The sequence below is a fragment of the Empidonax traillii genome, unplaced genomic scaffold (assembly GCF_003031625.1).
Source record: "Empidonax traillii isolate 1590-97213 ecotype Southwest subspecies unplaced genomic scaffold, ASM303162v1 scaffold276:size1176444, whole genome shotgun sequence".
NCBI lineage: Eukaryota > Metazoa > Chordata > Aves > Passeriformes > Tyrannidae > Empidonax > Empidonax traillii.
Window position 1 is genome coordinate 637,639 of NW_020955469.1, and position 23,856 is coordinate 661,494.

The window sequence follows — 23,856 nt, forward strand, 5'->3', positions numbered from 1 at the left end:
GGTTTGCTGGCGGGGCCGCTCGCCCCCCCACATCCCACACCCCTCTAGGTTCATCCCGCTGGGCCTCCCGCCACGTCCCGATGGGTTCATCGTGCTCTTTTCCTTTGGCAAACACACACTTTGTAGAAAGGGTTAGATTATCTCGTCGTTTCTTTAAATGTGAGTTTGTGCCTTTTTTGTCTCCTAAATCTTCCAATACAGGCATATTGGAAACGAAATCTAATAAAATACTAGACAGAGCCTCCCGCCTCCGCCTCCTTTGTTTTTTTTTTTTTTTGGGGGGGGGGTTTGGGGTTGGATTTTTTGGGATGGGAGTTGTTTCTCCTCGGTGCTGCCGCGGGTCCTCCCGCCCGCCTGGGGGCGCCCTGGCGCGGCGCTGGCCCGGCCCCGTCACGCGCGCCAATGGTGGCGGAGCGCTGAGGGCGGCGCGGAGGCCGCGGCCGGGCCGGGCCGTGTGAGGGGACCCGGAGGGCTCTCCGCCGTCCCCGTCCCCTCGGCAGCGCTTCCCTGCGGGAACCCCCGGGCATGGAGCTCGCCGGCCCTCCCGTGAGGGAGCTGAGGTGAGCGGTGGGCGCGGAGGGGGCGCGGGTCTGAGGGCAGCTCCGAAAAGTGTAGCCAAGCGGTTACGTAAATTAGCCGAGAATTAGTGAAACTTGTGTTTGCGCTTATTACACGAATTGGCGGCGTTGCATAGTCATATGAAAGAGAGGAGAAAAGCTGATTTTGTGGTTTGGGAGGCCGGTGCTGGGGTGGGTCAGGGAGGCTTAGGGGGCATTGCTGGTCCCTGGGGCTGCCCAGAGCCCCTGTGTGTGTAATGAGGGCACGGGATCTGCCCTACGTTATAGACAATATCTGTCTCTAACGCACCGGCTGCCTCGAACTTGTCGCTTTTGTGAGGAAGAAGGAGCTTGAGTAGATCTTTGGCTTCTGCTTTTACGATGTTTGTATATTGTGTTTTCCCTCTGTATAAGTGCTGTCCTGTGGGCTCGGTTCGCTTCAGAAACCTGCTTAGAGGGTAGTTGGGTGACTGTGACAGGAAAATTAAAAAAACCAAACCAACAAACACTAGCCTTTGCTCGAAGATCCTAAAAATCATCTGAAAGTGGTATTATAAAATTCAGACCCTAAAAAATTCTCGGCTGTTGAATCATTTGAGGAGTCGGTGGCACTTAATTTTCAGTTGCTTGTATTTAGGACAGTATTTGGAGAAAGTGCACTGAGATTTTGCTCCAGTGGGACTGGGAGCTTCCAGAATGGTTTCATAGACTCACAGGATGGTTTGGCTTGGAAAGACTCTTAAGATCATGTCCCTGCCATGAGCAGAATCCTCCCTTTGGTTCAAGCTGCGCTTGTGGCATCAGGTGGAAATGGGCATCACCCAGATCCCCACTCCTGACTGTGAGCAGTGCTTGCAGTGGGACTGCATAATTAAGGATGTTCTTAAAAATTTTACAAGTGTTTTTGCTTTTGGTGCAAATTCTGCCCCTGCAGTCTGTGTTATCAGTACTGTGGTCACTGGGCACTTAGAAGAATTGAATTTCTGTCAGTAGTGACTGATGGCTTCAATATTATTTCAGTTTTGTTTAATCAGGTAATTGTCTTACAAAATTAGTAACTGGAGAGCATTCCCAAGTGATTCTCTGATGGCATAATTAGGTCTGCAGTGTACCTACATTTTTTTTCCCCCTATAAATTTATTTTAGAATAGCTTTTGACTGACTTCAGCCTAGTCTTACAAAGAGTAAGAGGTTGAAGGAAATTATGGATCATTTCAGTGTGATATGCAAGGTGACTTCCCAGCTCTTCCACACACATTGTGTGTCACCTTGAGCAGCTTGGGGGGTAAAAAATACGGCCTTAATAATGAATGTATTGGTGGGATTCACTACTTAATTATCAATGTTTATAAGGTCCTCATAGGCCCTTAAGATTGATGGAAAATTAACATTTATTATATTTTTAAGCCAATCTGACACGTAGCAAGACTGACGTATGAGTGAATCTCTTTTTGTAACCTCTGACATTGAAATTACCACCCTGTAAAGAAACAACAGGCGAGTTCTGTGACCTGCAAATGTTCCTGACGGCGCTCAGGAGGAGCAGGAACTTTGCTTGGTTGTGGTCAGAAGTTTGTATGTTTGGGAGCCGGGGATTATATTCCCTCTTGCCTACAGACAGGCACATGATCGATTCAAATCAACAGTAAATTCTTTCAAATCTCGAGCTTATATAATTAAACCACATTAAATCTATTATGAAGAAACAATTCCCTGTGTGTGGTAGGACGTGATTGCAGCTTTTGTAACAGCCCAGCGAGTGCAGTGACAAGGCCAGAGGGATTTTTTTTTTCCAGCGCCGCTGCACCTCCATTTGTCCCTTTGTGTTAGAAGCAGTGCTGAATTCCACTCCATCTGGGAGACCCTGATCCACCTCGGGTTTTTTTCACACGCTTGGGACCTGAATGGGCCAGTCCTTCCGAGGGCAGGTTTGATTTTGAGCAGATGGCATCCCTCAGCGGCGAGGATGCGTCTCAGCATTGCGAGGGGCTCTCCCTGGCCGATCTGGAGAGCCTGCACAACTTGCGCAGCCGCTCGGCCAGCATCAGCAGCACAGGCTCCAGCGGCCGCCTGCAGCTCCGGCAGAGAGTAGCCCACCTCATGGCGTGCGTGGAGGACGTCAGCTCGGATGATGAGATCCACGAGGAAGTGTCCCGCACCCTGGACGAAGCTTTCCTCATCTGCGGGAAAAAGCTGAAGGATAAGTGGCAAGAGTTCAGGTTTTGTTTCCCCCCCAAGTTGGTCGTTTCTTGCGGCGCCGCTGGGGGTTTTTCGTTAAGGCTTGGCTGGCAAGGAGGTTTCTGAGGGATGAGAAGTGACAGAAAATCTTTGTTTTCTGTAGACAGGAATTCTGTGGGGAAATCAGAGCGTTCTTAGGGTTGGTTGCCTGTCCACGCTTCAGTTTTAGCAATGGTTTTTGTGTGATTTTTTGTTTGTTTGTAGACTACACTTAGTTACCTGGAATGTGGGCACAGCCTCTCCACCTCCTGATGTCACTAGTTTACTTCAGCTCAATTCACAGGGCCCGACTATGGATATGTATGTTATAGGGTAAGTATATATTGAAGAACTCGCTTTGTAAGTTTATTGCAAAACTGCCGAGTCTCAACAGCTGCTGGTCTGCTTTGGGAGCACTGTGGGATGTGAGTCACTGGCTGGGAGGTGGTTTAACACTGTTACTACCAGAAGGTGAAGACTAACTTAGTCTAACTAACAGAGTACTAACTGACAGCAGAGAGGATTTACAGCAGGAGAAGCTTCTCTTCTTTAAGCTGCTATTTTGTGACAAAACACAGAACATCTTTTTTCTAAACAAAATGTTTTGGCTGCTGTTTGCTTTGTTATCATGTAAAGGCATGTTCATTTTGATGTGACAGTTATGCAGTATTCAGCATGTTTTAAGGAAATTAGTGCAAGCTTATAAGGCATAATCTGACGTTGTGTTTTCCAAACTTTCATGAAATTTTGAAGCCCTGACAGGTTATTTGTTATATCTAGAACCTAGCGTTGTCTTAAACTCTGCCTTCAGGTGTACATAAGCTCCTTTAACTTTGTCTTTCTCGGCGTTAAATGTGTTAGACCTGTGGGTGGGTTAAACTGCTTTTGAATGAGAAACTGAAGAGCAAGAAATCTCCGACTTAAGCTTAGTGTTCTGCAAAGGTTGGATGAGTTGTGTTGAAACCAACTGATGCAGTGTGAGTAATTGTGATGTGTTCAGCTTACAGGAGGTGAACTCAAAAATCACGAATTTTCTGTCTGACTTGGCATTTGATGATCCGTGGAGCATTTTTTTCATGACTGTGTTGTCTCCCTTGGGATACATCAAGGTAATTATTTACATCTCCTCAGTGTCACAGCACTGAAGGAAAGTGTCTTCCCCAGCTCCACTCAGATCTTTTTTGCCTCTAACTGTCTATAAAAGAGAAGCTGACGGTGCTTTTTGCAGGTGTCAGTCACTTCCATAGGTACACACTTGTTAGATTCATCATCACACTTGTGTTTTCCTGCTTTGTTGATAAGGGCAATTTTCATTTTTCCCCATTAATACTAATGTCCTTAATTTTAGCAGTAAAAACTGGACATTTTCATTAAGATTGCTAAGATTCCTTTTTCTTTTCTTTTTTTTCCCCAACTTGTTTGCAGGTGAAAATAAATTGCATGTATGTAAAACAGGATTTTAGTGGGTGTGTGTATTTATCTGAGGACTTCAGATTTGATTGAAGATCTACAACATTATATGGTAGTTTAAAGGACAAGATATTTGGGCAATATCTGGGGCATAAGATCAGCCACAGTACTGCCTGTTTTAATAATGGAAACAATAAACATAGGAGGATATCCTGAATTTCTCCAATAAAGAGAAATTAAAAGCCTCTTGAATGTTGTATTGGTTTTCTAAATCAAGCATTATTTCAGGGTGATTTTGCTGAGATGATTGTATTATCTGCATGCTAATCAGACTCAGCAGTCGTGCTGTTATTTTAATTGTGATTAAACAAAACAAAGGACCCATTGGGAATTATAAAAAGGAAGAAACCCACATTGTTCATTCTGGTTAAGTCATTGCTGATAAACATTCAAAATCTGGCTGTGGGCTGACATTCAGGCCCTGCATGCAGACAATTGAAAGAATTCCTAGTGGTATGCCTGGCTGATTTTGAATTCCAATTTATAAATGTGGCAGTTTGGACCCAGTAATGAATGGATGCTGCCACCTAATGGCTTCCAGCAGGACTGGATTAGCTCCAGTAATAGGGGGGAGCTGTCAAGCCGGGTCAGAATCAAAACAGGCAGCAAGGAGAGGTTATCCCAGGACTTAGCCAGGAGAGGAGGAGCAGTTACCCCTTGGCTGACCTGTGACGAGGTTGAGTGTAGAGGGGTTGGTGTCATCCCTGGGACGTTCTGTCCCTTCAGTAACAGGGTCTGTTTTCAGAGTGTTGTTGGTCATGGTCAATTCTTTCATCACCCACAGGATCATGTTCCCTCCGTGCAAGGGCTTTGCTGGATTTGGCTTTAAGTGTTTGTGGGACTAGTGCTGGGTCCAAGCAGATTGTTGTCTTCCAGTGTTCAAGACCTACAGAGAGAGGTGGTTTCATATGGATTTTGAGAAATATCTGGGGAGTGGCCACAGCAGAGTGAAGTAAAGCAAATAACAACAGGACTGGAAGATCCTGGTATTTCATGAATGTAATTATGGGAAGGAGAGTGGTGGCTGCTGAAATATTTATGCATCATCTAGTAATTGCAATCCTTCAGTATACTGCTTAGTATTGTGCTGGGTTCAAGGACAATGAGAACATTGACGTATGTTCTGAAATCATTTAATTGTGTAGATATGGAGGCGAGGAAAGGAAGAATCCTGTTTTAAATTTTGGGCTGAATGTATGTACTTCTCTAGCAGTTTTATAGTCGGTGTTGTTCTTAACAGCAGATTTTTTTCTAATGTAGGCTTTTTCTAAGTTAATCTATCATAAAATTGAACTACAATTAATATATTTCAGTGTCTGTATTTTAAATTGAATCATTATCATTAAAGCAAACACTTAAAATGAATTTTGTGTCTCATGCCAGGAACATTGTAAAGTCCATAACTTTTTAATGAAGGACATCTTTATTAGACTATTTCCACACACACAAAAAAACCCAAACCACAAAACCCCCCATGTCTTATGTGATCCCTGAGTGTTGTTGCTTTGGAAGTGTTTGATGAATCAGTTTTTACAGGCACTGCAGGCAGGAGTTGCTGCTGTTTGCAGCTCATTGTCTTTGCAGATGTCTAGAATTACCTGCTGTGCTTTTTAGGTGTTTTAGTGGCATTTAGAATGTTAGTGATCTGCTGAAGTTTGAAGTGATCTGGTTCAGTTTGAAAAAATTGCTGCTGTTGGAGGACTTTGAGGTGTGAGCCATTAAGATTACTGGTGAAAAGTCAAGGGTTTGGTTCTTCCTGAAGGATTCTTAAAGATAGAGACGAGGCTGGGGAGGCAGAAGCGAAGTCTTTAAAGAGATTTGGGCAGGGTCAAACTCAGATTTGTAATATGATGTTACAACTGTGTTAATTAGTTGAGGGATTGATCAGCTTAGTTTATAAGCAGGTTTACCCCAGGAATGTGTTCCTCGCAGCACTGGAACGTGCCTGCGTTTACTGTGTCCCAGGATTGAAGCCACTCTTGGCGAGGGAATTGCATGACTTGTGCTGTGGTGTTCTTTATCTCAAAGCTCCTATGAAACAGATCCAAGTTATTCCAAACGCCTCCCTGGAAATGACCATTCCCTCTTTCATCTCTGTCCCAGCTCTCCTCCGTTCGCATGCAGGGGTTGCTGCTGCTGATCTTTGTGAAGCACATCCACCTCCCCTTCCTCCGGGACATCCACACCCAGTTCACACGCACCGGCCTCTACGGATACTGGGTAAGGAAGTGCCTGACACTCGGCTGCCCTGGTTACTTGTGGCGATGTGTGTGCCCCTGGATGGTTTCATGGTGGGAGGGAGGAGATGTGGTTCAATGACAAATCTATAAACTGACCAGCAGTGAGACTCGTTTGTCTGAGCCGTGTGTGCGAGTGCAGTGCACAGACCATAGTTCTGACTGGTTTATTAGCTAACCAGCCACAACTTCTGTAGGATGAAATTGTGCTGATTTAAACCTAAATAGCAAGATTTAAAAAGTTATAGGTGGTGTTAATAGTTATGTTTGCAGGCTTTGAGTGTAGGTTCAGGGAGTGTTGTTGATGTTCCGTCCCAGGGGAACAAAGGAGGAGTCAGCATTCGCATGTCCCTCTATGGTCACACGGTCTGCTTCATGAACTGCCACTTGCCAGCCCACATGGAGAACACAGAGCAGCGACTGGATGACTTTGAGAAAATCCTGGAAATGCAGTTTGAAGGAGAGAATATTCCAAGTACCTTGGAGCACGAGTGAGTCGTTCACCCAGCTCTGCTGGTGTTGTTTTTATCTATTACGTGGTGAACTCACGCACTGAATAGTTTTTGGCTTGGAATTTTCATCCATCGTTTTTATTTTAAATGTCCCTTCAGCCTGAATCCTGGGGGGAAAAGATAACCTGAAAGATGGAGGTCTGTTTTACAAGACTGTTCTCTTGTCTTTAATTACATAAATCAGTTAGCATATAGACTGTACAAGCCATGCAGGAAAGCTTTAGAGGCTAAAACCTGTTCATACCAAAAATCCTTTTGATTGCTGTTCAGTGTTCAGAGATGCAAATCATTGGGAGGCTCAGGAGAAGTTAATATTCAAGCAGTAATGAGCAAACAGCAAGAGTGCAAGGGACTTAATTTACTGTTTCAATTACTTCCAATTTTTGGTGTAGCAGCAGGTTGTCCCTGTGTGAGCTTATCTATAACTACTTAATGTTTGTGTTTAAGCTGTTTGCATTAAGTAATATAAGTGATTAGAGCACCTAATTAGCGTAATGGCTTTTATTCTGTTGAATTCTTTCACTTCTGTTAGTGGATTCCTATAAATCCTCCTTGGTTTTTTGCATTTATTGTTTTTTTCTTCTTCTTCTTAAGTGTTCTCTTCTGGTTTGGAGATCTAAACTTCCGGATAGCAGACTACGGCATCCACTTTGTGCGGGAATCCATCAACAACAAGCGTTACAGTCTGCTCTGGGAAAAGGACCAGGTGTGTTGCCTTAGTCCGTGGGGAGTTTGGGTTTGGTTTTTAATGCATACTAACACAGCGTGGCCATTAACATTACCTCTAGATTTTCTAATTTCTTTTAAAGAACACAAACTCAGAGCAGTCATGAGGTGGGACAGATCTATCTGTTCACTCTCTCACTTCTCTCAGTCATAAGCCCCAATTAATTGCCAACTATTCCTGCCTCTGTTTAGTTTCTTACTTTACAATGCTGGTGTTTGACTGGACCTTTCTTAGAACTTCATATGTTGTCAGTTGTTCCTCACCTTAATTTCTCTTCTTCACCCAAGAATTATTTTTAAGAGAACCTTATTCTGGAATTTGTTTTGAGTGTAATTGCCTCAGAACTTGTGGACAGATCATGTCAAGAGTTCTGGCAGTAACAGAGGCACTTCTGAGTTTACCTTTCCAATTATGTTGTACTGAGCAAAGTGTTGAATTCTTGGAGGAGCTTTCTCAGCTCTGATTTTTAAATATAAACTTAAATAACTACCTTTTATTTCTGCAGTTAAATATGGCAAAAAAGACAGAAGCATTTCTTAAGGAATTCATAGAGGGTCCTCTGCAGTTTAAGCCCACCTACAAGTTTGACCTTTACTCGGATGTGTATGATACAAGGTAAAAGCACAATAGGATGAGTTAAATGTGGGATATGAGGGTGAATGTGGGTGCTTGGTTAAATATCACTTCAATAAGTAAACCTGAATTTGGATGTACTGCTTGACTGGGGCTCTTGAGCTACTCTGTTGGGCTTCTTCACTGATCAAATCTGAATAAATTAATGTTGCTGGCTGATGAAGCTGGAGTCTGCTGATCGCATCAGGGAGGTAGTGAAACAACCCAGCTTCCTTTTTAGAAAGACTGGATTAACAGAATAAATGAGCACTTGTTTAAGCCACTTCTGTTTTGTTGTTTATTGTAAAAGTGCCCATTGGTTGTCAGAAAAGAGCAGAAGAAAAAGGGTAATTGTCTGCCAGTTTTGTTTTCCTTCTCTGTTTAATCATTTTATTTGGTATGCTGGTATTTGAAAGTTAATGCAAATTTGTCTCTACTGATTATCTTAAGTTGAAAATGTATCTTAAGTGTCTGAAGTTTTTCTCTGATGCTAAAGTTTGTTGTTAAGAATTAGTCTTATATTTTGACAGAAGGATAAGTTCCTGTCCAAACAGGGGTTTTGTACTGATCTTTTTCTTTACTTCCAGAGACCAGAAGTCCCTGTTTTGGTTTAAGTAAGAAGAGAATTTTCTGAATTTTGTAGTTTCGTAAATATTTCAGAATCAAAACAAGGCTCCCTCCGAGCTTTTGATTTGATTTTTGTGAAATATTTGAAAATCAGATGACAGCTGATTTTCTTTAGGGCCTTTCTGAACCTGTCTGAAAGCTGCAGTGTTATCTACTCTGCTGTTGCACTTAACATTGGATCTTTATTCCTTTATATCCAAAGACATTTTGCTCCCTAATTGAATGTAAAGATATATAATGAGACCAGCAGTAAATCCAGTTAACAAAAAAGACTTATAATACTCCAAACCCAGACATTCTACAAATGATTCATAGCCTGGTAGTCTGTACTGGCTCATTTAAAGAACAAAAAGTGTGCTTGCACCTACTGTGTGTGATCTGCTGCTGTTCAAGCAGGCAGAGATGCTTTGCTCAGGTGGGGGGAGATCAGCAGACCTCATGGCAAGCCCCCTTGAAAAGTGTGCTTTTCATGAAATCCACAGTATTTTGTTAGATTTGGTACTTTTTCAATGTGAATTTTGAGGTTTTGTTTCCCATCTAATCCGCCATCTTCTTTAAAATAGTGAGTGCATTAACTTGAGCTGTTTCTTTGGTGTTTTCTTGCACAGCAGAGCAGACATATGGCAGCTCATAAAGATTTCTGTCGGTTTATATAATTACTGGAGTAAGTGGGATAAGGGCCCTTAGTCATTTAAAATCTTTCCACCTTCCTAAAGGTGAGCTAGACTTGCATATGGGAAGGGGTAAAATAAAAGTACGTTGAAGATTGAACTAAATGGCATTGGTTTTGCTATTCGGAGTTATTAAACTGACAGTTTTCCTGACACATCCTGCTCGTTAACTTTTATAACTCAATCCAGTCCGTTCTAATTCCTCTTCCATAGGGTATGATCTTTTCTCCATTTCAATTTGAAGTGACACATCCACACAGAGGAGTTGCTGTTAAATCTTCCTCCCCCCACACAGAGAACCAGGGAAGGCTCCTGTCTTCTGCTGGTACTGATATGGCACGGGAGGAAACTCTGCATTGTGATTACAGCTGGATGTACAGCACAGTTGCAGGCACAACTTTCTCCATGATGGAACTTTGAAAGCCTGTTGTTGTAAGACCTGCACTGCAGGCTGGTACAATTTAGAGGGACTTCTAAACAAAGCATTGCTGTGGCTCCTGTGATCACCATAAGCTACCTAAGTTTGTCCCCTTTTTTTGTTGTTTAAAGAAACTTGCTCTCAAATATCTTGAATAATTTCAAACATCATTCACACTCTTCCTGCGTACTCCTTATGTTTATGCCCTCATTTCTCAGAATATCTGTACATTTGAAGCTTGGGGCAGTTGCTGTATTATCTCAGTGTTCTTGCATATTTATTTTTTTTTAGGAGAAAGTATCATTTCCTGTATGAAGCCGACTAACCCACTGAAATGCCCTCCTCCCCTTCATTTTACTCCTCTTTCAGAAACCCACGAAGCTGCTCTGTGCTTAATGGAGTTCAAATTAAGGAGACATTGGCTGTAAAGCATTTTGAACAGAGCTGTAAAATGAAGCTTGGATGTGATTGCCCTCTTTTATTAATATGCATCTGAGTGTCTTTGAACTTTGAGTAGGTCTTGCACAGCATTCTCAGCTTTTGGCAACTTGGTTTTCCTCTCATTTCACGTTTACCTCACGTTTTTGCAGTGAGAAGAAACGAAAGCCAGCGTGGACTGATAGGATTCTTTGGAGAGTGAAACATCTCTGCCAGAATGCATCAAAAGAAGGCGAATTCTCTGAAGAAGAGCAGACAATTTTTGTTACTTTGAATAACTATGTCAGCCACATGAGCTATGGCATCAGCGACCACAAACCTGTTACAGGAACATTCGGGCTCGAGGTGCTGTCCCACTTACGTTGTTAAGAAAAAGTTTGTTTTATGAAGTGTTGCCTCACAGAATCTGGTTTCTAAACCAAAATCTCTGTTTCCTTCTGATGATAGTGAAGGCAGCAAATTGGTTTATTTCCATTCAGTTAGGAGTCCCACAGCAGGTGTGGCAGAGAATAACTTGAATAACTGAAAGAATGACACACTTGACTGACTTTAAATTCTGCTCTTTTGCTTAGTTGAAGCCTCTTGTCTCAGTCCCTTTGGTGGTGCTGAATCCTGAGGGCGAGTGGAGTGCAGAACATGATGTCATCATCCGCTACTCCGCAGTGCCTGAATTCCCCAGCAGTGCTTGGGACTGGATTGGGCTCTTCAAGGTAATGTTGTCACGTCATGGTTCTTCAGCAGAGATGGTGAACAGGACTGGAGGAGGTAGTTGCTGGTTTTAGGGCATTGTGATTCTTGCTAGAACTCTCTGAAATAGTTGTGTCTCCTTGATTACCATTAGTTTCTGTGTGCTGACAGTTTAACTCCATAGATTTAGATTCTCTGCTAAGATGCTGTGGTGATTTATTTAAATAAAATGTTGCAGAAGCTGTGGAAAGGAGTTGTCTTTTCCTTCCCCCCCATGTCTGCAGTTCAAGGGATTTATGTAGCAAAGAAAGAACAAAAATAAGTTAGTGGAAGAGTGAGAGAGAAGAGCACTCACTCTCTCAGAAACCAAAGTTTTGTGCATGCCCCTAAAATGTTGTTCTCCTAAAAGTGCAGTGTTTAATTCCTTCAGTGAAGTAGTGAACAGCTCTCACAACTCTGAGTTTTCCATGCAATATGTTTTTTGTTTTCTTTAGAGGGCTGATGGTTTGCATCTTTCTCTGCAGGTGACTTTCAAGCATACCAATGATTATGTTACCTATGCTTGGGTAGAAGATGATGAAATCTCTTCTGACAAGGACAGTAAACAAGTAAGGCAGTTGTATTTCTTTCTACTGTAGTTTCCCCACAGAGTAGCATTGAAGGTCTGTTTGTCCCATACCCCCTTCCTCTTGGGGTTTCTGTGTCCTCTTTGCCAGTTGAAGCTAATTGGGAGCAATATTATTGTTTAAAATCCCTCTTCCTAATTCTTAGCAATTTTCAGGTAGTCTGGCAACCTTCTCGGTGTGATCATATTGCTTAAGGGAATTGATGAAAAAGCAATTTATTCCTTTAGGGACTTTTCATTGTATTAAAAACTACTGTCATCTTATATTTTGATCTGCTTCTGCCACTGACTTTAGTAATGGCCCATTTTTTAATCTGATTGTCCAAGTTGCTCAATGTATCCTTAATATTTATTATGAGATTTTGGTTACAGTTGTAAGTATTTACACAGTTAGTTCCACATATCTAATACAGCTCCAGATTGGGGTTTCTTAGACTTTTTGTTTTGACTACTGAATGTTTTGGTCCTTTGTTAAAAACTGCTGTCTGGTACAAAGCTTTCTAGTAGGGATTACCTAAAGTGATTGAAAACAAACAAAACTTATTTTGAAAACAAATGGTGTGTTTCCAGAGATATTTATCTGAACAAACAGAAATTGAAATTTAATTGTGGAGACACGGTGAGTGGAAGGATGGATAAGATTTTCCAGACAATGGAAAGCAGTTCTGTCATGTTAGGGATTTTGTAACATCAGGTTTACAACAAGAAACCCAAACTGTACTGTATAAATATTCCGAAGCTCAGAAGTCTTCTGGTATCAAGTTTTCCTATCACTGAGCTTAGAAATCTGAGCCCAACAAAAGTTATTTTAGCAGGATACCGGGGGGGTGCAGTTTGGGGACGGGGGAGGGGGGGTCTTTAGGACAGGAGCAAACCGAGGTGCTGCTTTGCTCGTTGCCACCAGGAGGCAGCTCCGCTCCCTCCCTGCTGCTCCCTGCCTTTGTCCTTTCCCCTGCAACCACTCAGGGCTTTTTCTTCTCCCCTCTCACTGAGCCAACTCATCTTGCTATGAGTTTTCCACCCTGATTTAGTTTTCAGATGGTTTCATGAGTTATTTCTGCCCTCATCCGTTTTATTTTACGTTTTAAAACCTGCTTATAAACAGTCAGTACTGATTTTTATGGTGTCCTAAATGGCAGAGACTGATTTTTTTGTAAACTTCTTTTTTCTGTGGAAGTTGCTCATTGCCTGTTCTTATTCTTGTTGCCAGGTTTACATGAGTGCTACAGAAATACCTACTATGGGAGGAGAATTTTTGCTGTGTTATTATAGCAATAACTTGCAGTCAATAGTTGGGATCAGCGAGCCTTTTCGGGTAATGGATTTGGAAGCTTTGATTGATGTTGATGTGATCTTCTCAATTTCTTTTGCTTTCACATTCATCTGAACATACATGTGTGCAACTGTGTTAATGCTGGGGGAGGTGGCAGCAGAAGGAATTCTAAAAATTATATTTCCTGGCTAATGTCCCATAAAAGAATTTGCTGATGTGCTGAAAGACTCTTGAGAAGCTGTTATGGCAGCACACAGCAGTGAAATAAGACAGGTTTCTTCTCTCTCAGCTTTCACTTTGGGAACTTCAGGCTCTCATGTTGGGTCCTAGTTTCTAGAAAGATGAGACCTCAAGTGCTGCCAAGTTTCTGGCAGATTGTGAGTGAGCTCTTTGTGCTCCCTTCTGTGATAGATTTGCACAGAAGTGTTTCCTGTATATTAGTCACTTGAATTTGGGAAAGACAGCACAGCTGGAACTCAAGTTAATTGTTTAATAGGCTTCATTTAATTTCTGAAAGGATCCCTGAACCTGCACAAGCAAGATGAAGTGACCAAGCATTTGCTGCTTCTACACAAGCACTGTTTTTTCCCCAAATAATTTTATTTGTGCATAATTTTCCGTGCTGCCATGGCTGTGCTAATGTGTTGTGGAATGACTGAAATAGAAGTTCTGCACTCTTGTTGGATGAAGGGGTTTTACAAGACTGTGGAACTGCATTGCCTTAGGGGATGCAGTAATGAAAGTCACTGGGCTGGCTGATCTATCTCAGTGCTGCTATTCCTGTTTTTCTCTCTGTTTTGGTGAGAAATGTGGCAGAGCGTTTCTGTTGCCTCTGAGCTTAATATCTACCAGAGACTGTGCAGGATGGTTGTCACTTGTACGTGGATACAACATCCAATATGCCTTTCTCTTTGCACAACACTTAATGTTTTGGTATCAGTTTAATGGATTTTTACTGGCTTTTTAAATTTTCTCAATTTTTAGCAAGTATGACAGACATCTTTATGTAATGATATCTTGCCAGTGCAGAGCAAAACAGTGGGTCTGAGTTGTTAATTTGTTTTTTTAACTTGTTTTTCTCCTAGATTCAGCCCAGCAAAACTTCAACAGAAAAGGATTTGGCACAGGGAGAGAACAGCTGGATGCAGCAACCTGACAATCTGGAATCACGTGATGAGTCTGAAGACAGGAAGGGCATTTAGTGGTCCTGATTCAGGAGTCAGATGATTCTTTATGTCTTAGTGATTGTAAGCTTTTACTCTTAGAAGATGGAGTAAGACAGGTAGGATTGTTCAGAAACTTTGTAAGCTCGTAGAAGATAATTTATTGTGGAAACAGATATTTTTATTATGGGGAGAGTAACTCTCTTGCACTGGATGAGAACTGTAAAAATAGCACTTAATGAATGCTGTATGTTTTAAGGTGATAGACATTTCTAATGCAGTGATTTAACCTAAGGAAGTTGCCATGTTTAGTAGGTTTTTAGGCTCGTTCCCTTTTTTTGTAGAGGATATTTTATTCACGATGCAATATTTCCTATGCTGTAACCACTTAATAATTGATTTCCACATTTTGAGTTTAAATGAAGTTATTTTAAAAAAATATTTATTAGATACGGCCAGTTAGCTTGTTTGGAAATTTTATTTGACTTTCAAATGTAAGCTAATTACCTTTTGGGAAACATGTGTGACAACAGGTCACATGAAAACAAAATCTTTGTGTAAAGTCTCCTTTGGTAGATCCTTTTCTTCATGCCTTACTGAGAACTCTTTGTAGGATTTTCCATTTCTAATTTTTCCAAATTGAAATACATTTATCAAAATGCACTATTCCTGATTTTTTTTTTAAATTCTTCTTTTATAAAACAATTAAGCAATTTGCCTATTGCCTTTCTCCCCCTCATTAAAAAAAGTAAAATAACACCATTTTTATACCAGTCCCTGGCTTGGAGTTGACCAGGATCCCACAATTTCTGAAAGAAATGCTTTAGCATAGGTGAGGAGCCCATGACTGATGAAGAATTTGGCATAATCTGTGCTATAAAAATCGTAAATCTCTTCCATTTATAGCAATCAGTCTTAAAAATTTCTGGTTTTCTAATGGTGCTTAGACCTTAATATATCCTGTGCACTTGAGGGTGGAGATGGAATGAAAAAACTTCATGTACCTTTGGGAACCTGAAAGGTAGTTAGCTTCAGAAATGGTTTTGTTCTTGATGAGGAAATGGAGATATTTGGAAAGGATAGGAAGAGGCACCAACATTCCACAGAATGTGAGACCGCAGTGCTGGACAAGAGCACTGGTGAGTCTCCCGTGTTACAGATCCAAAGCTTGCAGCTACCTGCCATGCATGGTAAGTAGAGTCAGTCACTAACCACTGTCCTGGTGGTTAGGGGTGGAAAAGAGCAAATTTGGTTCAAGTGGAAGAGCAAAGGATGTTGGTGTGTTCATGCTGGAATGCTGCTTCAGGAAGGAATCGATTCCTTTTTGCTCTTTTTCTCAAAGCCTTATTTTTTTTCAGGGTTGTTTTGAGATAGGAAGTTAGCACCTCGATGAGGATGGTTGTTTTGCAGTTACTTGCTTGTATCATTCACTGTATAAAATCTTTTGAGGGCCAGGTGTCTTTGTATGCTGTGGAAGCTCGAATAGGTTATCTGCTTAGGTAGTTGCAGTGGGGTTTAGGAACACTTGGCCTCTGTAGGTTTTAGACATACTCAGCTTAAAGCTTGGTGTTGGGAACCGCTCCCTGTCGTGAGTAGCAGGTTCAGAGGATACTTGTGTTGGTTGCATGGATTAACACTGCCTTGAGGTTTACAGTTTGTACATTCCTGTTACAATTTGGAACCATATTAGAAACAGTTTTCACATTTGTACCGGGCTGGCAACAATTTGTTTTGCACTGAATCTTTCAGGTGTGTGACTTCTCATGGCAATTAGGGCATCAGACAAATCCCTGTCGAATTGCAATAACTCCTGCAGTTCTCGAGTTGTCCTCTGTTCCTGATTTCATTTGTGTAACCATTGCCATACTCCACACAAGGAGATTCTGTGGAGAGCCCAAAGAACAGTGGTCTGTGAATTGCAGACCACAGCTGGTGATTTACTGTGGACCAAGATCCAGTTTCCTCCAAGCAGGGTGCGTGTGCTGTTCAGGAGCGGCGCAGAGGGGGAGCCACGCGGCCCCTCTGCTGGGGAGAGACACTCGGGAGCCTTCCTGTTGTGTGGGAGCTGATAAACCCTCTGTCACTGGACACAGGAGCTGCATTTTGTAAACTAATCCTTTGAACCACAGGACTTCACTGCAAATGCCCACGGCAGCTGGGGTTGGGACTGCTTGTTCGTAGGATGCTGCACAGAACTGTACTTCTTTCTTCAGTATTATGCACACAGAGGCACTTTTGTTTACTACTGTTACCTATGGTAGCTTTTCAAACTATTCCATGACCTGTAATGATGCAATTTCTGATGAAATTTATCTTTCTTAAGACACCTTTAATTGGATGTTATAATCACTGGAAATGTTTTTATACTCATGTGTTTTCTTCTCCTGTACCTCTGAAATAAATCCTGGCAGTGAAGTGTTGTACACGGCCTCTGTTGATTTGAGGATGAGCGTGTTGCTTTGGGTGGGGAGGATTAATTTGTGCATGGTAACCTTTCTCCAGGAAACCCTTGGTCCTGTTTAATGCACAGATACAGTATTTCAGAGTGGAAATCAGTCAATAATAACATATGTTGTAGGGCTTTGGGCTGCAAAAGAAGGTCAAGGACAGATGCTATTTTTCTTTGGGACAAAGCAGATTCATCCAGGTTTTTCCCCCTATTTCAGTGAACCCAGTATTAAGTGAACTTGTCACTTTGCATTTCTGTCCCCCTTCCCCCACTGAGGAGGGTTTGGTATTTTCCTTGTAAAAATGCACAAACACTTAAATTGCTTTCTTAATTTTGAAGAACGGGTTCTTCTAATTTCACTTTGTCACAGAGAATTTCACCACGGTGTGATTTGAGGTGCCATTTTTGGCTTTGTGAAAGATCTCCTTCGTTATGCTTCGTATTTTAAATTTTTGCATGTTTTAATATAAATTTGGACTCAAATAATTTCCGTCTGCGGGTAACTCTTGGTAATTCCCTGGTGTTGGAGAATTTATTTTAAAATAGGAAATATGCCTACCAAGGAATGTTGTCCAATATAGCCTCATTTAACTCCCCTATATTTCTGATTCCTGGCTAACCCCAGGATGTGCAGTGTATCATTGCACAGAGATAGTACAGCTCTGTGTAAACAGGAAATATTTCTAAGATGTCTTGCGTGTTTGTTAGACCCTAAAAATACGTTCTGATAAAGACTATTGTTTCCACTACCACTGCTTCCTTCTCTGCTCTTGGACACCAAGTGACACTCAGATGAACTTGTCTTAATTAATATACTGCAGTGGAAAGGCCAGTTGAACAAAGCTTGAATTCGTTATTCCTTGAGAGAGGAAACGATCCCTTTTTTTGAGAACTCTGTGTTACCAACAGGAAACTTCCACTGGCCCTTCCAGCCCTTGGATATAGGGATTCACTATTGGAATGGGATTGAACTGAAGCGATTCCTGAGCAGTGCACAGTTACTCTGGACATTGATCTGCTCAGGAACTGCACTGATCTAGTCTAATTGCTTCAGCTGGAGAGAAATCATTGATTTGTGCGTGGACACCCCACTCCCTTTCTTACAGTGGAGCCGTCATCTGCCACTCGCAAGGTCCCTGCAATCCAAAATCTCATTTTGCAATCTAGAAAGTAGAATTCTGTTTGGGAACGTTTGAGCACAGGTTGGAAGAATCACTGGAGGAAAACAGTGAAGTCAGGGGAAGTGTGAGAACTGGGAATGCAAACTGGTGAGAGGAAATTCAGAGGTGCAGGGGAAATTCAGAAAAAAAAGAGTATTGGCACCACAAAAGGAAGAAAAACAGAATAGCAAGCATTTTAACCTGCTAACCATACTTTGAAACTGGCAGTTATTTAAGTACAGACATCAGTCCTGGAAGGGAATGCTTCAGCATTATTTATCAAATACCACTTTCACTGTAACTGTGTTTTCAGTGTAGTTGCAGTGGTTTCACAATGAACCGCTTGAGCTCAGCAGAGACCACACTGTGTTCCTCTCTTCCCTTTTTTAATTTGTTCTTATATTTTTTTTCTTCAGCTTCTTTCTACTTTCTTCATCCTTTTTTTTTTTTTTTCCTCACTGACTTTTAGCCCATTTTCAAAAGCTTTTTTGCACATAGTTGTGGTATCAGCATCACAGGAGCCATTCCAGCTACACAATTCTTGTGTTCTAGATGACCAGTCTTTGTGATTTCTCTCCATAGGAAGGGGAGAAAGGACAGGCTGGGTATTGCTCCATATTACTGAGGATATGGTGGGTTTGTTTGGGGAAGTGACAGTTTTTTAAAACAGGTTTTTTTAAATGTGATAAAATCTCTTTTTCAGTAGAACCCTGTATTGGCAAGTAAGCGCTCAAGGCAACAATTGTTGGAGTGGAACAATCTTGTGTGTAACAGCTAAGGGACGATAAGAATAATTCCAGATATGAAAGACAGAACAGTGACAGGCTGTTTCTTTTCAGCTGCTGAACAGACTGGCGTTACCTGGATCTGCTCTGGAGTGGCCAGTGGTTGTTAATCTTATTAACTAGGTAGGTTTTTGGACAAGCATTACCGTTTGTATTTGGCTCGTAGCAGAGTTGAAAATTCAAAATTGGCTCTTCCAGGAAGATAAAAGGAATTGTCTCCTATCAGCAAGTCTTAAAATACCTGAAATTTAGACTTAATTTCCCCACCCCAATCACAGGTGGGATATCTGCATCTTTTTTGAAGGGAGTGAAAGGTCTGGCCTCTCCATCAGTGGATGGCATGACCATTGTAAAGCTCTGTAATTGCACTTAAAAACCAGTGTTCACCAGAATATTTTTCTCATATTTGTAGTAGGAATTTTTGTGCGGTGATGTGCAGGTTAATTTCCTTTGTCATGATTAGTTAGCTACTCGAGGACTCATTTAATAAAGATCTTGTTCTGCAGCAATTTGCAGAACTTCCTGTAGTTACCATGGGAGCAATCAGTGTTTTCTATTGCCCTGCCTCGTGGAGATGAAGAATTTTTTTCTACATAAACCCTCTTGGTAAAGATTTTTGAAGCCTGCCGTGTGATTGTTTCGTGCCAATACCTCTGAAACAGCATCCGCAGCGACTTGACTGGGGATTCTGAGCCCGCTGGGAGCGAAGTGGAACGTTAACAAAGTTGGCAGCAATAAACACGAGCATAAATTTAGGCTTCTTGGAACTGTCTTGGCACATTGTAACCAGTGGAAACCAGTCTTGAACTTAATTGTTTTAGCTCACACCTAACACTTAGTATAAATACAGAGGTTCATCTTTTCCTCTCACAACAGGGCTCTCAACCAAAGATTGCAGTTAGTCGAGTTCTGCTGCTGCTGCTGTGTGCTGAAATCAGAACTATCCGTAAAGAATAGAGAGATTTCCTAAGTCGCCTTGGAAAAATGGAGCTGCGGATTGAACGTATTCCTACAGGAGAAATCATCCGCGTGGTCGGTCGCGATGGAGAGCGCAAGACTGTAAGCCCGGCTTTTATTGTTCTGTTCTCCCCTCTTGCAGTGTTAGTTACACAATAACCAGCTTGGTTCTGAACTGAGCGACTCCAGTGCAGAAATACAAGGGTTTGCAAGGCTGGTTGGTCCTTGGAGTGCCTGTAGCTGTGCTGTGAACAGTTCTCTCTCCCTAGGATGGAATTAGTAGCAATGAATGTTCAAGTGAAGTTACTGTGAGTTTAGAAAATTGTCAAAGTGCATTTCCTGTTGAAATACTGTAGTGTAGCAAAGTTGGTGTGACTTGCAGTTGGTGTTTGGCCTGGCTGTATTAATTCTGTCATAATTCTGGAGGCATTTTCAGAGTACAAAGGAAGGGAAAGAGCTTTGAAAAGTGTTTTGATCCTCCTCAATATTGACTGTTTGTGCTGTCATTGGGTTCATGCCCTGAATGTTATAGGAAGGTTCACACATGGAAAATTCAGAGTTGAGGGACATATTAACAGGTACTATGAATATCTGAAGGAACTTATTCTGTTAACTTGTGACTTTTATTGACTCGGGTTCAGGGTTTGTATGTAAGCAGATGGAATATCCATGAGCTGATTATTTCTGGTTTGATGTGGTAGATATGAACAGTCAAAGGCACAGTACTCTTCTAAAAATACTTTCCGTTTTCTTGGGACACATGGCCCTTCTGTGTGGTTTGCTTCAGAATATTTTCTAACTGGATTTGTATGTTTTTTAATTACAAGAGTCTTCAGAGAAGAAACTGTAAAAACTATTTGAAAGGTTTATAAAGTACCTAAATGCAACTGTGAATTTATATCTCTCAGCCATAGGTGCTTAAAAGCCCTGTAACAGCTCTGGTAGATTCATCTTGTACTGAAGTGCACATCTGTGCATGTTGCTCCCGTTTCCTTGCATTGTCCTTCTTGTGACTAATCTAAAACTCGATCTGAAAATTAGCTGAGACATTTACTATGTGTGGTTACACCGTTGTCAGGCAGAGTCACTTTATTCCACAAAAATCTGAGAGCTCTCTCTGCCTTGTTGGAAGAGGAGATAGTGGTAATTCTGGTGTTCTTTGGTTTTCAGTAAATGGTCCTGAAATGTTACCGACTTACTTGTAGTGACAGTAGAGGACACTGGCGGGACTGAATAGTCTTTCCCAGGGGGAACTGTTCCTTTAAACCTTATCCCAAACAGCATGTGCCAGGGTCCTGGGGGAGACATCAGCGAGAGAAAAGGTATCAGTTCGCCTTGCTAAAATGTTTTAAATGCTCATTAACATGCCATGAAACGGCAATTTGCTACTTTGAGAACAGCAGCCTTGTCGGTGCCAAGTGCTGTCGATGCTGCAGGAATGGCCCGAGAGAGGCAGTTTCTGATGTCCCGCGCTTTAACAGAGGCTTTAAAGACCCTTTCAACTGTTGCAGGAGTGGCAGAGCTTTACTGTTTCAGCTCCGTGTGGTTCAGGATGTTGGGAGTTCGATCACGTGCAGAATTCCCCGTGGATCCTGAGGAAGGCTGCCTGCGGTATTTCCCACCTGCGTGGACGCGGATGAACCATCAGAGGGGACGGTTACCCTGAACGTGGCGAAGTTCGCTCTCTCTCTCCGGAGGGTGGTGGTGGGGGGAACCACTCGGGAGCAAACTTTTCGAAGGCGCGCTTTTTCACGACTCTCCCCTCCCCCGACCACCAAAGCGGGGCGGGGGGTGGGGGGGTGGGGGAGGAGGACGGGCAGAATTCCCTCCAGCGGGGCGCGGGGGGACAGCGAGCGGCGGCGGGGCGGTGCGGGGTGCGGGGCGGTGCGGGGCAGCGCGGTGTCCGTGCAGGTGAGGGCGGAGCGGGGGCCCAGCCCGCATGCCCGGCGCTCGGACATGCTCACTAGCGGCGCGGCGCGGGCTCCGCGGGCAGTCAGCACCGAGGCGCTCGCGGAGCCGCCGCAGGGCCCCGAGCCGCGTCCCGCGGCGCCCAGCGCAAGGTGAGCGGGGGCCAGGGGGGGCCCCTCCGCGGGTGTCCGCGCCGGCCGTGACCACCGCCCGGCCCCTTTCCCCCCACCCTTCCTTCGGCCACATGGCTCAAGGGGGCAGCGCCGTGCGGAGGGAGGGAGAGAGGGAGGGCAGGGCGGACAGCCGCGGTTTGGCCGTGCCACCCACCCCCTTCCCCCCTCCACCGGAGTCGGCGACCTTCCCGGAAACTCTAAAAATTTCCACGGAAGAAACAAACGAGAGCACGAGAGCCAGCCGGCATCCTGGCGGCGGCAGGGCGCGGGCTCCGGCAGCGCCGGGCGGTTGCTCCCTCCCTCCCTCCCGTTCCGCGGCGCCGCCGACTCCGGTAACGCTTCCCCGAGCGCATCCCGAGCGCCCAGCCCGGGACGGGCGGAGCGCTCGCGTGGGGAGCCCGAGCGCGGCCGGAGCCCGGCAGGGCGTGGCGGGGCGTGCGGCTGCTCCGGGCCGAAACGTGGCCGTGGCACGGCCGGGGGTTCGGGGTGTCTGCCTCGCCCTGCTCTGTACCGGCCTCCTTTAACATCCCTGAGTTGAGTTACGGTTGTGTGCGCGCTGCCGGCCCGCCCTGCCGGGCATGGCACTGGCACTGACGTTGGTAGGATTCTTCCTTCTCGGCCGGTGCTTGCACAGGTGCCTGAGAGCACTTGGTGAGGAGAGCTCGCTGTGTTTAGCCCCGTTTTACAGATGGAGGTGATGTCAAACTCCGTACTTCTTCAGCTTAGACCACAGGTCTGAATCCACTGAGACTCGGGGGTCCCCATCTCTTGTGCTGCTTTCTATGCCAGTTTTTCCCAGTTCTGATAGAGCTGGAGTTAATTGCTTTAGGCGACAGTGATTCTTGGAAGGAAGCTGACTCTGCCTGAATGAGCAACTCGTTCTAGTAACTTGAATTTTCCAAGTAAGCTGGCTTGAGCTATGTTCTTGTAGTTGGGAGCATTACAGAGGAAAAGTGATTCTGAGATACAATACAGAGATTATTCTGGTGTTTAATCATTTCTAAAAGTTGCTGGAGGCACAAGGCTTCACTGGAACTACTTGTAGATGGCAGCTGCTTAGTTTTAGAAAGTGACAAATGAGAACATATCCTGGGTTGGTGGGACAATCCATGAAAACAGAACCACATCTTAGAGTACTTAGGAAGAAAGGCATTTTTCTTTCATCTCCTTTTGGGGCAATAGAAAACTACCAGTTGTCAGCACCTTTTGAAAACTGCCTAAGGCTTATGGAAGTGATGAGTTTTTAGTTTTTACAGTAGGCCCTGATATGGCAACCACTGGCATGACACTTGAGAGAGTTTCAGTTTTGATAGTGGATATAATGTGTTTTAGGGAGGGGTTGTGTAAATATGAATCTTGTTTTCTGCCTGGCAGGGACCAATGGAGTGCTAGACTGTGCACATGCTCTCCTAATTTATCATGGTGTAAAGGATTTTTTTTTTTTTTAAGGAAAAAAAAGATGTGAATCATAATACACTAAGAGAGTGAGAGATCCCGTGTGACTCAGGATCCACAGGGTGTAATTTCTGTTCTCCTTTGCATAATTAATAGCGAAGAAACTTGTGATTGATGGTACAGGATTTATAGTAATTATGAGAGAACTTTAATAGATCCTGACAAATAACTAGGTAGAAAACTTTTTTTTTAATTTATTTTTTTTTATTTGATCTAAGCCCACTGGAGAAAGGTCAGTAAAGAACTGGGGGCTAAGAATGCTTTATAACATTACATATGGTGTGTCTTCTTATGAAAAAGCTCAAACTTTATGCAAAGGTAAGATAGTCTTAGTCTTGTTCAGATATTTGGGATTTTTTTTTATTGTTTGTAGTGTCATGTTGCTTATTACTTTGTTGGGAACCACGTGCTTTCTAGGAACTGGACAAATTCCTCTGCCCCTGTCAAAAGGGACAGGCTACACCAAATGCAGGAGCTGTCACCAAGTGCAGCAGCTGCTGCAGTCCCAGAGCAGAGTTTAAACTATTGCTCCTGTGTTTTAGCCCAGTGCTCTTACCTGGCAGGCTGGAGTAGTTCCAGCGTGTAAATTAAGGACAATCACTGGGCTAGAGCACTTTGCCTCCCAGTTTGGAGAGTAGTGAGTGAGGGCTGTTCACAGGGTGCTGTCAGATAACCAGTACTTTCTGTAGGATGAATTTATATTTGGGAAAATCTGATGTGTTACTGCTGTGAGAG

General features: G+C 43.2%; 2 protein-coding genes across 6 annotated transcripts in view; both read left to right on the top strand.

Moving 5' to 3' along the window:
- Nucleotides 1-394: 394 nt before the first annotated feature.
- Nucleotides 395-16,654, top strand: INPP5K (inositol polyphosphate-5-phosphatase K). Of its 3 annotated transcripts, none has more exons than XM_027889969.1 (13): nt 395-560; nt 2,486-2,776; nt 3,000-3,107; nt 3,775-3,883; nt 6,348-6,464; nt 6,800-6,972; nt 7,588-7,699; nt 8,226-8,335; nt 10,639-10,831; nt 11,059-11,196; nt 11,698-11,781; nt 13,009-13,113; nt 14,157-16,654. In XM_027889969.1, exons 1-13 carry the CDS (start codon nt 526-528, stop codon nt 14,271-14,273), a joined length of 1,692 nt encoding a protein of 563 aa, XP_027745770.1. In that variant the 5' UTR covers nt 395-525; the 3' UTR covers nt 14,274-16,654. The 3 variants fall into 3 exon arrangements, with proteins under 3 accessions (XP_027745770.1, XP_027745768.1, XP_027745769.1); XM_027889967.1 differs by lacking the exon at nt 2,486-2,776 and adding an exon at nt 8,920-8,946 and having other exon boundaries at nt 397-560; XM_027889968.1 differs by lacking the exon at nt 2,486-2,776 and having other exon boundaries at nt 398-560.
- Nucleotides 16,655-19,494: 2,840 nt separating this feature from the next.
- MYO1C (myosin IC) overlaps nt 19,495-23,856 on the top strand; it is a 54,635-nt gene continuing 50,273 nt past the window's right edge. Inside the window, exon 1 of one of the 3 annotated variants that reach the window (XM_027889983.1) lies at nt 19,495-19,687. In XM_027889983.1, coding sequence (XP_027745784.1) covers nt 19,613-19,687 — 75 coding nt within the window. In that variant the 5' untranslated portion in view covers nt 19,495-19,612. Of the gene's footprint in view, nt 19,688-21,532; nt 21,641-22,070; nt 22,400-23,856 lie in introns of those variants that run through there. The other 2 variants (XM_027889982.1, XM_027889984.1) reach the window with 2 other exon arrangements.